The 15,818-nt window shown below is 48.3% G+C and overlaps 1 protein-coding gene across 2 annotated transcripts in view; it reads left to right on the forward strand.

Moving 5' to 3' along the window:
* HID1 (HID1 domain containing) overlaps positions 1–15,818 on the forward strand; it is a 44,517-nt gene that overhangs the window by 24,229 nt on the left and 4,470 nt on the right. Inside the window, exons 5-15 of one of the 2 annotated variants that reach the window (XM_034790485.1) lie at positions 202–308; positions 874–990; positions 2,743–2,965; positions 3,705–3,761; positions 3,870–4,010; positions 4,933–5,023; positions 5,594–5,745; positions 7,111–7,189; positions 7,946–8,110; positions 10,017–10,244; positions 11,450–11,616. In XM_034790485.1, the coding sequence (XP_034646376.1) occupies positions 202–308; positions 874–990; positions 2,743–2,965; positions 3,705–3,761; positions 3,870–4,010; positions 4,933–5,023; positions 5,594–5,745; positions 7,111–7,189; positions 7,946–8,110; positions 10,017–10,244; positions 11,450–11,616 (1,527 nt within the window). The remainder of the gene's footprint in view (positions 1–201; positions 309–873; positions 991–2,742; positions 2,966–3,704; positions 3,762–3,869; positions 4,011–4,932; positions 5,024–5,593; positions 5,746–7,110; positions 7,190–7,945; positions 8,111–10,016; positions 10,245–11,449; positions 11,617–15,818) is intronic. The other variant, XM_034790486.1, reaches the window with a different exon arrangement.

The raw sequence follows: 15,818 nt of genomic DNA on the forward strand, positions 1-15,818 counted from the left end.
GTTGGGTTTTGGGGGGAGGGAGGGCGAGAGGGTGGGAGCGTGTGTTGGGGGGGGGATAATACTTCAAACAATTAAGAGTAACGTATGTTTTGACTCGTTAGCACCATGGCTTCCCCAGTACAGGCATCTTACAGCATTCCCCAGTGGGCTGTTGACTCAAGCCTCTGCATGCTGGAGCTCTGACCTCTCTCCTCTCCACAGGACACGGCGGAGGATATCCACTCTATTGACAGCTGTGAGTACATCTGGGAGGCTGGGGTGGGCTTTGCTCACTCTCCCCAGCCCAACTACAACCATGATTTAAACCGGTAAGACAGTCCAGAGGTGCAGGGCAATGTGCTAAGGCTGTGTGTGGTGGGGCCCTGATGGAGATTCTCATGGAGTTGGGATCTGCTCATTCACTTCCCCAGGTGTTCAGGGTTGTCATTTGCTATGGCAAGGGGGGCAGTTGTCCCACCAGAGCTCGGTTTGCCCATGCCCTAGACTTTTCATAAGTTTATGTCTTCCATTCTCTCCCTCCCCCGCCACTCCCCTCTGCGACTGGGGCTGCTGAGTGGCGTAAAGCTGTTGAGGGGAGTTGGTGGGGATGCATGGAGGGCAGGGGCAGGTTCTGTTCTGTGCAGTGGGGGCGGTTACCTGGATTCCAGTCTGTTAGCTGCTGGGTGGCCCAATTCACTGCAGACCCACCGAGAAGGGTTCTGTGTTGCTGAGGATGAGACTCCCTTAAGTGTCTGTTGCTGGTGAGAATGGTGGTTGTGTGTCTGGGGTCTTAAAAGGGTGTTTCCGCCTGACTTGGAAATAGCTGTCCAAGGATGCAACTGAGGACTCTCTACCCAAAGGACTCCAGGACTTGTCCTGCTTTTCCTCTTTCAGGACAGAGCTGCTGAAACTCCTGCTGACATGTTTCTCGGAGGCCATGTACCTCCCCCCCTCCTCGGACAGCAGCAATGCCAATCCCTGGGTGCAGTTCTTTTGCTCCACAGAGAACAGGTGAGAGAGAGAGGGCAGGTAGCAGATGCTTTGGGGTGGGGGAAGGGGATGTGTTCTGCTCCCGGCTCCTCTCCCCAATACACAGGGTAGTTTAAGCCTGCTACGCTGCATAGAATTTGCTCCCCTAGGCTGGGCAGATGGTGGCTGTTTTCATGGCACATCCTTGTCATGTGACTCTGTTCCCTACCTCCTTCTCCATACTTGGCCCGCTTCATCTACCTTACACACAATCACCAGTGTGAGTTAGGTCAGTATTATCCCTGTGTTACAAGTGGAGAAATGGAGGCACAGAGAGGTGATGTGCCTTGCCCCAGACCCTGGAGGGAGTCTGTTGCAGAGCTGATTGGGTAGGATGCAAGCATCCTTGGTTCTCAAGCCTGTCACCAATGACTAGGCTGTCCTTTTCCCTGCCTTGGTTCCCCACTTCCCCTCTTTGTTAATATGGGCACCTTGTTAGTTGTAATGAGTATAGTGCCTGGTTTGCTGCATTTGGTTGTAGGGGAACACTGCCCCCTACTGGCTGAGCAATGAATCTCTTGTGTGATTATCAATCCACAAAATGATAGTTGGCTGTTTCTTTGATGCTACATTTCACAGGCCGAAGGAGTCCAGCTTCATCCCTCTGTCTGGAGTGCTTCAAGAGTTTCTTATGTTCTGTGTGTGTATTGCTTTAATTGGAGAAGGGTGCTGCATTGACAGCCCTGGAGGCTGAAGTCCTTTACTGGGCTACAGAACAGGCAACCCCCCTCCCCCTCAGACAGGGCCACCGCAAAAGTCCACCATCCAACACAACAGCTCTGACCTGGGAGGCCATTTAGGAATCAGACTGGAGATCAGTTTCCATGGCCCATTAAATCCTCAGCCTCTGCTGAAACTGACAACCCAGTTGTCAAATGGGGGGTGGAGGTGGGGGGTGATTTTTGTGATGTACACACTTGTCTCTGGGAACTAGACTGAGACCTCCAAACTCACTCCACATAGGCCTCCAAACAGCCACCAGTAATACCTTTTTATTTGCTGTGGACTTGAGCTGGATTTGAACCAATAATCTGCTGTAGAGGTGAAAGGCTCAGTAAGTCATGGCCAGATCTCTGAGCCAGTTGTCCTGCATGGTAAGGACTTAAACTGAGAGCCTGCCCTGTCTGTCTTACCCACGCTCTGTCTGTGAGGCCCATATTCTGACTGCTGTGTATACACTGTTATAAGTGACTCCTTCCCTACCCCACACACCTGAATATGGCGGTGTAGATTCTCAAGCTAAGCTGGTGGTTGTGCTCCGCATAGGAAGCCTGCTTCCTTTTGGAAGGGCATTGATCAGGGTATTGTGTGTGCGGAGTAAGTACCTCCTGCAACCTCTCTCTGAGGCTATGTCTACACTACAGTGGCTACAGCGGCGTTGCTGTAGCACTTCTGGTGAAGACACTCTCCCATCGGTTTAATAACTCCAGCCTCTGTGAGAGGCAGTGGCTGTGTTGGTGGGAGAAGCTCTCCTGCTGACATAGCGCTGTCCACACCTGCGCTTAGGTTAGGGTGACCAGATGTCCCGATTTTATAGGGACAGTCCCAATTTTTGAGTCTTTTTCTTATATAGGATCCTATTACCCCCCACCCCCGTCCCAATTTTTCACACTTGCTGTCTGTCACCCTAGCTTAGGTCAGTGTAACTTGCGTTGCTCAGGGGTGTCGATCATACGTTATACTGTAGTAGTTTGTAGTGTAGACGTAGCCTAAGTCTCTGGAGTTCTCTTGCAGGCATGCATTGCCGCTCTTCACCTCTCTCTTGAATATCGTCTGTGCCTACGACCCAGTGGGTTATGGGATCCCCTACAACCACCTGCTCTTCTCCGACTACCGGGAACCCCTCGTGGAGGAGGCGGCCCAGGTGCTGATCGTCACTTTGGACTACGACACCTCCACCAGCTCAAGCCCCACAGTGGATGGTACCACTACCGGCACCGCCATGGATGATGTGGATGTAAGTTACACCAGGTTCCTCTCTCGCCCTTGCCCCCCCGTCTCTAGTGTCTTTGCAGCAGATCTTTTTTCTAGGTCTTTCAGATGGTGCCTCCTCTCTACCAAGGGCTTCTCTAGACCCATGCTTGTGTCTCGTCCCAGCTAGGATACTCTTTCTCATATCCTACAGTGCAGGTGTATGGGTGGGTAATGCTGGTGAGTGATGCCAGCAGCCTCAAGTCCCTGAAGGCTGCAGTTCTCTCTTTATATACAGTACAGGTCTCCCCATGCTGACCTGAAGAGGCCCTCTTTAAGGCTACAGAGAAGTCCAGTCCCTCCCCATGACCCCGTTTGGCTTTTCTGCTCCTCTCTGGGGCCAATTGAGGTGGGGTTTATGCTGTGCACACTTATCTACTAGGGCCCAGTCTGACACAGTCCAACCTATTTCCCATAGGCCACTGAACAGCCATCAGGTGGGAATGACTTTGGTCACAGTGGCTTGTAGGTGAAAGTCCCTTACCCCGTTCCCAATCCCATGAGCCATCCGGTCTCCTGGCATTTAGAAATGGAAGTATTTGAGTCACTCACTGAGAAGCTGACAATTGGAGAGCTGATGCAAGTGTCACTAGCCCACGGCCCCAGTTGGTGGTGGTGGTTTGGCTGGTGGTGATGGTGAGCATCCCCTTGCTGTGTGCTTACACTTGGCTTCCCGAGGAAATTCTGTTACTTATACAGGGTTCTTAAATTTTCTTTTAATGCAGCCTCCAGGGCCAGACAACCTGTTTGTGAATTATTTGTCTAGGATACACAGAGAGGAGGTAAGGAGCTCGTTCATTAAGACCCTTCCTGATTGATTTCCTGTATATTAGACTAATCCAGGCCACCACACATTGGTGTTCCTTTACCCTCTTGGTTGTGTGTCCCAGGACTTCCAGTTCATCCTCAAAGGAGTGGCACGTCTGCTTTCAAACCCACTGGTCCAGACCTACCTGCCAAACTCAGCCAAGAAAATCCAATTCCATCAGGAGCTCCTTGTTCTCTTCTGGAAACTCTGTGACTTTAATAAGGTGCAGATAAATTAGCATTGTGTGGAGAGGGAGACAGACATCATGAGTCAGTGTTGGAATCAGGAGGTGGGGATAGAAATGGGAGAGGGGGTTGGTGACCTCGGAATACAGAGGGTTTCTGGGGAGCCCCGAGCTTGTGCCCAAAGATGGGTCTTTTTACTAATGAAATTTCAACTGTTTAGGGGTGAGCATGTGATGTACGTGGTTGGTTGAGTTGGCCCCTGCTGAGAGATTAGGGGTGATCACGTGACACAGGAGCTCTGGCTGTGCTGACACCTGGAAAGTGGCTAGGGGTGATTACATGAAGCATGACCTCCGGTTGCATTTGCCCCTGCCCAGCAGTTAGTGGTGACTACATAAACCATGGAGCTCTGGCTGCATTGGTTCCTGATGAGGAGGAAGACGTGAACATGTGACTTGTTGTGCCAGTCCCTCTGAGGGGTTAAAGGTGATCTTATGACAGTTGGGCTCTGACTCCTCTGACCCAGGACTAGGGTGAAACCCAGAGCAGTGCGTGAAAAAATTCTAACAAGATTTTAAAAGTAAAAGGATTAAATCCCCATGAGACGGAAGGGCTGGATTGCTCCCACAGAAGCAGGACACATGCAGGCCTGGATGGCTAGACCCAGCAGAGAGGCTGCTCTGTTCCTTTCCTTTCTCATTAACTGGTGGCTGGGATCAGCGACTAAAGAGTCACATTTTAAAAAGCAGCCACTCATTTAGATGCCTCAGATTTTAGGTGCTCATCTTGAGACACATAGAGCCTCCCAGTGGGACCTACAGATCCTCAGTCCCTCTGAAAATCAGGCCCTAGATAACTCAAACGAACAGCCACTTCTGGATACCAGGACCTCCTACAGGACAGTTTCTGGAGAAAACAGAACCCGTCTGAGATCATCTTACCTCCTTCCCTCTCTTTCAGAAATTCCTCTTCTTCGTGCTGAAGAGCAGCGATGTGCTTGACATCCTGGTTCCGATCCTCTACTTTCTCAACGATGCCAGAGCAGATCAATGTAAGTTCTATATTGGCTGTTCCAACGCCTTGGGCTGCAGATTCAAGTCTGGAAGGGTATCCCTAATCCTCTGGAGAGAAAGAGACAGACAGTGGGTCCCACTTCTGCTCTCACCCCCCTAGTAAATCAGGAGTTTCTCCATTAAAATTACTATGGTTAAACTGGTGTAAGTGAGAGGAGGATGAGGGCAGGTGTCTGCAATTCAGAGACTTTAGACCTCACACAAGAATTTCGTGGAGGAAAAAATGGGTCCATACGAATCCTTCACTATCCTGGGGTCGGCCTCAGAAATGTTCTGGACCCCAGGCTGGTGGAAGCAGGAGAGATTTGTTACCTTCCTCTTCCAGCTCCATTCCTGAAGGCAGCAGGAGTTTCTGACAATAGGTTGTTTCCTTGCCCTCCTGTGCTGCTGCGGGAGATGGAGATAGGGTCCTCCCATGCAGAGCCCCGGTATGGGCAGTTCTGTTACATTGTGGTTTCTCCTTTGGTCTTGCTCTGTTTCTTTTCTCTTCTCCCTGCCCTTCCTTCTCCATTGGCCAGCTGGCTTCAGCATTGTGCTTCTTTCTGCAGCTCGAGTGGGATTGATGCACATCGGCGTCTTCATTCTATTGCTGCTCAGTGGGGAACGTAACTTTGGTGTCCGCCTGAACAAGCCGTACTCTGTGCGAGTGCCCATGGACATCCCCGTCTTCACAGGGACGCACGCGGATCTTCTCATCATAGTGAGTATGGCTCTGGCTGGCACTGCCTGCCTCTGGTAGCTCCTGCTTCATCCAGCCACACTTCATCAATCCCCTTCCTGCTTTTACCCTCCGAATGCTGGTACACCCTAGGCTGCCAGCCAGTGAGGAGCCAGAAAGACCTGGATGCCTGTCACTGAAGTGTCTGAGCATTAGTGGGATCCTTGCATCCCACTAAGTAAGCAGAAAAGTCTTGCAAGGAGCATGAGAGGAGAGGTTTTGCTAGAGGATGGTTTTTCCAAAGGGCAGGGTACTGATGTGGCGGTGGACAGACATCCCAAAGAAGTGATGGGGTGGGGTGGGGTTAGCACCGCTGGGGCAGAACTGGTCCTTAGGAAAGAGAAGGATGGTCTTGTGTTTTAAAACAAATGACCTGGAACAAGTCATTTCACTGCTCCGTGCCTCAGTTTCCCCAGCTGTAAAAATGGGGACAATAATACTTACCCCCACCTCATAGAGCTATTGCGAGGTTCAATTCACTCATTGATGTGTATGAGGTGCTGAGCACCATAGAAATGCCTGTGAACAAAGCCCGTGTACTCTGGCAGCTGGGGCTGAAATCTGCTGCAAAGCCCCATGGTTTCTGTTGTGCTCTAGTACAGCAGAGCGGAGTTTCTGCAGCCGCTTCAGGTAGACTTAAAAAATGGAGGCCTGTACTGAATGAAATATGAAGTGAATAACCCCATCAGTAAAGTGTCCCCCTTGCTATTTATTTTATATTAAATTAAATTTATTTTATACTGCATCTAAATTTTCAGTGGGCTGCAAACTCTTGTGTTGACAATGCATTACTGTAATGGAGTCAGCTGGGGGGCAAGATGAAGTTTCTCTCAGCTGGTTAGGGGGCAGTTGAGGCTTTTGGCACCTAGGGAGGCATGGGAGTTAGTTTGAGACTGTGGGATAAGCACATTAACTGGATGTTTCTGCTAAAATTGGCAGTGAAATTGTTAGCTCATATTGGTGTTTAAATGCCATCACTAGGTTTCAGGGTTAACACCTTATTGAGATTACTAGGACAGGTCACACCTCTTTTATTTCAGGTTGTCTGCAGACTTCAGGAAGATGGCACTGCGTCAACTTGCGCTCAGTTTCTGTTTTTAATGTGTCCTTAACCGTAAGGGCTGGAAAGGAGTCTGTATAAATGAAAGCTTAGACTCTTGGAGCACAAGTCTACAGCAAGGGCTGCATTCCATGCCTGTGTAATTGCAGAGTACACGGGCCCAGCCTAGGAATGAATGTTTCCAGGAAGCTATTAGCATGGGGGTGGGACTGGTATTTGTGGGGATAGTTGTTTCAACAGTGCAGCTGTGCTGGCTCTCCCATTGCTCAAGTCCTTCCTTGCTGTAGGTCTTTCACAAGATCATAACCAGCGGGCACCAGCGACTGCAGCCCCTCTTCGACTGCCTGCTCACCATCATCGTGAATGGTAAGCAGCTCGACTCAGAGTAAAACAGCCTCTGGAGGGAGGGATCTGGGTTTTCCTGGTAATTTGAGTGTAGGAACCTAACTTGCCTAGGTTTGGTAGCATTTGCTGTTCCAGTTTAACTTGTAGCCAGCATAGAAGGTGGCAGCAGTGGTCAGGGCAGGAAGGTGCTGCAGGGGGATTAACCTGTGCAGCTTTTGGGGTAAAGCCGTTCTGGAAATTTCCCGCTTCACTGGAGAGGGACCTGTGGAAATGGGGCTGGGTGGAAGGACTGCTGGCTGGGGTTGGATGGCTGTTGAATTAGACCCCCTCCCCCTGGGAGTTTCCCTGCAGAGGAGGGCGGGAACAAGGCGCCAGAGGGGTAACCTGAACAAGGGCAAAAAGAGCTAAATAAAGTGTTTGGGACAGGACTGAAGAGGTGTAATACTAACTCCTCTTCAGCAGGTGGCGCCAGTGGTTTTCCGATGAAGGTACTGTATCTGGGTCTGAATTATAGCCAATGATGTCTCTTCTATAGGATGATTTTTAAAAAAAACCTATAGAGAGAATTTCTCTCTCGTCAATTCTGTAGGTTTTTAGAGTGATTTCTATAGGACCCTGTTGGGTTCATCCCTTTTATATCCCATGGGACTTGTCAATAAGGAGTATGTGGGCAGATCAGTGAGGGCTTACAGCAGGACTTTCTTACCAATTAACCTGCTCTCGCTGATCAGCCTTCTGTCTCCACTCTGCCCATTCCTCCCTCTTCCCTTCCCGTAGTGTCTCCCTACCTGAAATCTCTTTCCATGGTTGCTGCCAACAAGCTGCTGCACCTCCTGGAGGCCTTTTCCACCACCTGGTTCCTCTTCTCCACGGTCCAGAACCACCATCTCATCTTCTTCCTGCTGGAGGTTTTCAATAACATCATCCAGTACCAGTTTGATGGTAAGTGGCTAAAGGTGAGCCAGCCATGACTTCATTCTGCTGTCTCAGCCCAAGGAGTCTGGGGAGGAATTTCAGAGAAAATGTTGCTCTGAGATACAAACTGTTCACTCTCCTTTGCCCAAGAAAGATGGTGCAGAAACCAGCTAGCAGCGGGCTTGTCTAGATTAGAGAAGTTTGCACTGATGTAGCTACTCTGGTACTAAGCCCTAATGTAGACACGCCACATTGGTGCAAAATGGGGCTTTGCTAGTTACCAGTACAAAGAAAACTCCTGTACAGACAGGGCCGGAGATGGATGATAGGGTGAGGCAGGATACCTCCCTTGAAGTGTAAGACACAAATGATGGGTACAGTGAGTGTGTGTGAGGGGGGGTGGGAATACCCACAAACACATGGCTTAGTGATGGAATCAAACTGCTTAAATTGTTCAGCTTTGTAGGGGAGGGAGGAAAACAGCCTCCCACGTTTTTGTTGAGTTTTTAAACGTGCCTCCTAGCTCTGCAGCTCCGGGTGTTTGAAATGTTCCTCAGTTAGAAGAGAAACTCCTCATTGCTTGGAGGAGGTTGAATATTTACTGAACAAGTTCCAGCCCCGGCCACTATTCTGACTTGTGCAGAAATGGAATGAGATCTGACAGCCTCCTAGGGGCTCCTGGCTCTCCTGTTCAGAGTTAGTGCAGTGATTTCAAAAATAAAAAAGAACTGGAAAAGGGAGCGCCATTTTTCTACAAGTGACTGTTTTAACTGATGGAGTTGTGCCCTTTTATAGTGCTTTGTGGTGGGTAAAAACAGTCCAGGATGGGGGTGTATGTGTGTGGCTTTTTTTTTTTTTTTTTTTTAATTATTTTATTTTCCCCTTAGGAATATCAGGCATCTTGACTTTGGTCTTCCCTGTGGTGTTTTGGTTTATTTATTTAATTTTTTTTGGAGGTCATATGTTGTGAGCTCTTAATTGAAGAGGAAGGGATGTGGGGTCATTAACAAAGACATCCTTTCGCCAAAATGTTAACTAGGCACTTGAATTAAATTTGTGTTAGCAGAAAACAGTTTTAAACAGTCTGACCAAAAATCCCTTCTGCTCTCAGTTATTGAAATGTCACTTTCTTTACTCTTGTGATGTCCTCATTTCATTAGTTCTCCAGTCGTCACAGTGAAGGTAAAGATTGTGTCATAGGTCATGGACAGGTTGCGGGCAATAAACAAAAATTCACTGAAACCCATGACCTGTCTGTGACTCTTACTAAAAATAATAGAGGGGATTCTGAGGGGGGATGACTGAAGCCCGAGCCCTGGTGGGGGAAGAAAGCCTGAGCCCTGTTGCAGTGGTGTAGGTCCAGCACCCACTGCCACAGCGGCTGATGGCTCTGAGGTCCCTGCTGAAGCCCCAGCAGCTGACAGCTCCAGGGTCCCCACTGTAGCCCCAGTGGTTGATGGCTCCAGAGTCCCCACCACCCGCGATGGCTCAGAGCTCCGGATGCCCGCGACTCTGCCCACGGCGGCTGGGAGCTCCAGGTGCCCCTCACCAGCTGACAGCTCTGCCCCCACCACCCTGGGGCTGAATCTGAAAATGTCATGGTGGTCTCTGGAAGTTATGGAATCCATGATCTCCATGACATAACCTTCATCCAGCCTAGACAGGATCATCCTGTTATGTCATTCATGACATCCAGCCTAGACAGGATCTGAATTTCTCAGATCTTTATATGTCACAAAGGGCGCAAGTCCAGTTTTCCTCTTGTGCAGGTTGCCTTTATTGGTGGAGGTGAGGCTTTCTGAACTGCTAGGTGCCCTGCTAATGCACGTTGGGTTACTGTGTTCCCTTTGGGAGGCCCAGATTCCTGGTGGTAGATCATGTTAGAGATCTTGGGACCTTTTCTCTCTGCTCATTTTGTTGCTGTGATTCCCAGGGAACTCCAACTTGGTCTACGCCATCATCCGCAAGCGGAACGTGTTTCACCAGCTGGCCAACTTGCCCACGGATGCTCAGTCCATCCAGAAAGCTCTGCAGCGCAAGAAGAAGACGCCAGAGCCCATTTCTCGCACCAACTCCCAAGATGGGCTCTCCATGGAAGGCTCCCGCCCTGCTGCTCCTGCTGAACCAGGGACATTGAAGACTAGTCTGGTGGCAACTCCAGGTCAGCCTTGGCTCACTTTTACAGTGGGGGGGTTGGTGAGGAGGGCCTAGAGGCCTTCTCTACAAGATGTGGCCAGGACTCCGCCTTCGCCTGGGTTTTGGAAAAGTCTAAGGGCTTGTCTATGGGAGCAAGTTGCACCAGGGTAACTATATCGGTTTAAAAATTATTAAAATCTGCTCAATGTGCAGCGGCAGTCAAAAAAGCTAAGCGAATGTTGGGAATCATCAAGAAAGGGATATATAATAAGACAGAAAATATTGTATTGCCTTTATATAAATTAATGGTACGCCCCCATCTTAAATACCGCAATCAAATGTGGTCTCCCCAACTCAGAAAAGATATATTGGAATTGGAAAAGGTTCAGAAAAGGGACCCAAAAATGATTAGGGGTATGGAACAGCTTCCATATGAGGAGAGATTAATAAGACTGGGGCTTTCAGCTAGGAAAAGAGAGGACTAAGGGGGGATATGATAGAGGTCTATAAAATCATGGCTGGTGTGGAGGAAGTAAATAAGGAAGTGTTATTGAAATTAATAGACAGCAGATTTAAAATAAACAAAAGGAAGTATTTCTTCACACAATGCACTGTCAACCTGTGGAACTCCTTGCCAGAGGATGTTGTGAAGGTCAAGCCTATAACAGGGTTCAATAAAGCACTAGATAAATTCATGGAGGATAGGTCTGTCAATGGCTATTAGCCAGGATGGGCAGGGATGGTGTCCCTAGCCTTTGTTTGCCAGAAGCTGTTCTGTTCATTCCCTCTGGGGGACCTGGCATTGGCCACTGTTGGAAGACAGGATATTGGGCTAGATGGACATTTGGTCTGACCCAGTATGGTCATTTTTATGTTCTAATGGGGCAGAAAGCTGTGGGCACTCCTTTCTCAGGGTAAGAGTGGCTTAATGCAGTTTAGCCTAATTCACTTAGGAACAGGTTTAACTAAACTGAAATAAGCCACTCTGAATGGAGGCTCCACACAGCCTTGGGCCCCAGTTTATTGGTTTGGATTCATGCCTGATGTTATACCAGTGACTCTTGCTCCTGTAGACACAGTCACTCCTTTACCTATATGGGGTGAGGGTTATGGCAAAGGGAGAGCATTTCAGATGGAAACAGAAGTGCAGGGAATTTGTTTTTGTAGACCTAAAAGATAGGCCAATTCAGAGCTCTTGCTTAGACTTTCTAACTCTCCCTCTGAATTCAGGCATTGACAAGCTGACAGAGAAATCGCAGGTATCGGAAGACGGGACCATGCGCTCCTTAGAGCCAGAGTCTTCACAGTCTCCTTCGGAGGGTAGCCCGGCTGCGGTCATTAGTGACACAGAGTCCTGGAGCGGGGTAAGGCCCTGTGCTCCTCTCCTGCATGGAAAGGTCTGTAAAACAGCACCGAATGGGTGAAAGTCTATGAACCCCGAAGGAGAGGCCCTGATAGGACGGCCTTCGTCCAAGGGGTAAAGTCTATGGTCCTAAGGCAGATTGCAAAGCTATAGAATTTAAAAACCTCGTAGCCCAAGGACACTGTGGCATAGAAGCTGCCAGCCTTGCTTTCTCTCCGTACAGGGCTTGACTGAGACTTTCATCTAACGCAGCAGCAGTTCCACTGTTTGTGCTGAGGAGACACTTCACGCTCTGTGAATCACCGTAGTTAGTGCTGGGCTCCCAGGCCTTTGTCACAGTGTCGGCCTGCTACTTTCCCATCAAGAACCACCAAGCTGCACTATTCCAGTTCCAGCAGAGCCAGGCTGCTCTTTTATTGCATGCCATTAATTTTTCAGCCAGCCCTTTCCGTGCAATACTGCAAACCCGGAGGCTCTTTCTCAGGGCACACCTCGTGTGCCGTCATATGGGCCCTCTCCCTGATAGGGAAGGCATGTTTATAGACATGGCTCTGCGTAAGCACTCAGTCCTAGAGCGGGAAATTCTTCTAAGTTTTGTTATAATCTTTCATTTTTAGTTTTCAGGAATTTCTTGCTATTTCATTTTAGCCTGGCGTCCTGCCCCCTGGGGGTGTGAGGCGCTATGGGGGGGCGAGGTGTAGAGCAAACCACCCCACACTCATGCTGTAGTGGCAGTTCCTGTCCTGCAGGGCTGGGGCTGGCTCCCCGTTCTCGGTGGTGTGACCTGGCAGTGCCACGTCGCCGTGCCTGGAGCAGGGAGCCTGGCCCAGCCCCACGGACAGGAGCTACAGGAGCCGCCGCAGTGGAGTTTTTCATTTTATTTTGTGGTGTTTTGCATTTGAGAAAAACATGGTGCTCCTATTCATTATCCACCATGGTGTTTTGCTTCCCTATGGACATTGCGTCTCCGGCAACTGGAGGGCAAGACTATCCCTTGTGTAATATGTGACCTTTCCCCAGTTTCTCTTCTGGGTTCCCTGTGCCTTGTTTGGAATGGCTGGTCAATCGCACCCATATAAATTCACCCAGTGTAGAACAGAAGTGGGCGGGGGGCAGTGGTTTGGTTTGGTATGTATGTGTTGGAACCTGCCTAGGGCGAACCTGGTTAAAGTAAAATTAGTATTTGTATTAGTACCTAAGAGCTCTAGTCACGGATCAGTAGCCCTGGATTGTCTCAGCATTGTAATGTGCAGGCTGCTCTTTCAAACACAGGCAACCTCTGCTTAGAGTTCAGAGTAGCAGCTGTGTTAGTCTGTATCCGCAAAAAGAACAGGAGTACTTGTGGCACCTTAGAGACTAACAAATTTATTAGAGCATAAGCTTTCGTGGACTACAGCCCACTTCTTCGGATGCATGTAGAGTGGAACATATATTGAGGATATATATATATATATATATATATATACACACACACATACAGAGAGCATGAACAGGTGGGAGTTGTCTTACCAACTCTGAGAGGCCAATTAAGTAAGAGGAAAAAAAAATTTTTTTTTGAAGTGATAATCAAGCTAGCCCAGTACAGACAGTTTGATAAGAAGTGTGAGAATACTTACAAGGGGAGATAGATTCAATGTTTGTAATGGCTCAGCCATTCCCAGTCCTTATTCAATCCTGAGTTGATTGTATCTAGTTTGCATATCAATTCCAGCTCAGCAGTCTCTCGTTGGAGTCTGTTTTTGAAGTTTTTCTGTTGTAAGAGAGCCACTCGCAGGTCTGTCATTGAATGGCCAGACAGGTTAAAGTGTTCTCCCATGGGACTGGGAATGGCTGAGCCATTACAAACATTGAATCTATCTCCCCTTGTAAGTATTCTCACACTTCTTATCAAACTGTCTGTACTGGGCTAGCTTGATTATCACTTCAAAAAAAAATTTTTTTTTCCTCTTACTTAATTGGCCTCTCAGAGTTGGTAAGACAACTCCCACCTGTTCATGCTCTCTGTATGTGTGTATATATATCTCCTCAATATATGTTCCACTCTATATGCATCCGAAGAAGTGGGCTGTAGCCCACGAAAGCTTATGCTCTAATACATTTGTTAGTCTCTAAGGTGCCACAAGTCCTCCTGTTCTTTCTGCTTAGAGTGAAGCTGTCCAGGCCGATCTCAGCTCTCATTTAAAACAAATCCAGTTTCTTCCCTTTTCCCTTGAGAAATGTAAACTGCTTTCTCAGTCTGAAAGTTTGTCACAGATTTCCCTTAAAGATCACAGGTTATTCATGGCCCTTGTCCCCTCATCCCCACAGCTGCTTGGGACATGATTTGGAGATGTGTGAAACCTTCCAACATGGGCACCTTGATGGTTGCATAAAACCCAGTCCAATGGCATTCCCTTTCCCTTGCCAGCTGGCTGCCTACCGCTGAACAACTCATGCATCACAAGATTTAGCAGCTCAAAGGCACCGTTGCGGTCTAATGCACTGAGCAAGTGACCCCTTCTCCTCTAATGACTCTCTCTGTGGCTTTAGTTATACACGAGCTTAGGGGGTCTGATCACATGTCTCAAAAGGCAGGACGGGGGCCATGGAGCCCAATCTTGCAGACACCTACACATGTGAGTAACTATGTGCATGAGTCCGTGGGGACTACTTGCATACCTAAGTGTTGGCAGGACTGAGGCCAAACAGTAGACTTGATGAGATGAGCAGCAAAACCTAGGGAGTGGTGGCGTGAGGAAGGGTCGGGGTTATAATAGTACAGTCACATGGTACTTTAGTTTAGGCACATGCCTGTCTCCATGGATCCACATTGATCTAGTTGGGTTCAGACAATCTAAACAAAGTGAGCAGGGAACACTTGTGTAAATCATGTCCCTTTTCTAAACTGGCTATTTCCACACTCTTCCCCCCACTCCCAAGACCCTTAGCCCAGTAGTGTGAAGTTCAATCTCCTGCCCACACTGACTGAGTTAAAACACTCCACTGAGTTTACTGCAGTGATCTCCTCTTATCAGTGGGAACCATCTCGAAAGCATCTTTGTTTAACATATTGCAGCATAATTCCATCCAACGTCCCCTAAACATGTCAGCAGCAAGTCAGCTGCTAGGCGATGGCGGGAAGTGGGGAAGGACTAAGAGAGAGAGAGAGAAAGAGGAAGGGGGTCAGGGCAGGTCTGCTAAAACAGGTATTTTTATGAATTTATTTTTAGAAGCTTGATTGAAACAGGATACTGAAGCTGAACCATAAGGATGTTATAACTGCAAACATTGAAAAACTGCCTTATCATTCAGATGTTGACTAGACCAGAATAAATAGAATTCCAGAGAATTGAGATTCCCCCGACTTGTTTTCCTGATCCTTCTGATGCCCTCATCCTATAAGGTGTGGTGCTGGTTTTGGCCCCGAGTCACCAGGTTACTTAAGTAAGTACCTGTCTTTAAGCACATGAGGAGTTCCATCAGAGTCAGCAGGACAAATCTAGGCCTTCATCTGCCAGGGTTCTGTGAAATAAGCTCTGTGCATGGTCACACCTCTGGGGAGGATCAGTGACATTCCCTCTGCCCAGCAGCAGAAGTGACCCATTCCTAAGTACCAGCACTTCTGTGATTCTGGTTGTGAAGATGACCTGCAGGAACCCACGTAGAGCTGGCTTACTGCCTCTGCGAGTATAGATGAGATAATGACCTTAGGAAGTGAGAACTGGTTTCATTAAACTCGGTGGGGAGTGTTGATGCTAAGCCCTAACAATGACAATATAAAGGTGACTCGCAAAGGAAATTTGGCTCCTTTTTACCCTATACAAAGAAGGCCTGAAATGATTTTATAAAGGGGGTATTTTTCCAGCTTTTTGAGTGAGAGATATTCAGGTCTAGTCTTCTAGGAAAACATGGCAGACTCTCGAGTGACCACAGAACTAGGAGGATTATGACAGCACTAGTCTCAAGAGCGTAAAACCAGAGTAGTTGAGAGGGGAAGAGGTTTGTAATCAGACTATTTGGTCAAGGCTCTCAAAAGTGACTAGTGATTTTTAGGGCCTATGTTTTGGTTTCTCTCTGAAGACATCCTAAAGAGGCCTGGCTTGTTTTTCACAAAGTGCTGCTAACCCAGTCTCAGAAAATTGGGCCCTGTTAAGGTGTTTCAAGTTGGGCACCAAAAAATGGCAACACCCCCAAATCGCTAGTTGCTTTGGCTTCTCTTTTGTTTGCTTAATCCCTGTATGACTCAGACCTTCTTTC

This window comes from Trachemys scripta, chromosome 14 (genome assembly GCF_013100865.1).
Source record: "Trachemys scripta elegans isolate TJP31775 chromosome 14, CAS_Tse_1.0, whole genome shotgun sequence".
In the NCBI taxonomy this organism is placed as follows: Eukaryota; Metazoa; Chordata; order Testudines; family Emydidae; genus Trachemys; species Trachemys scripta.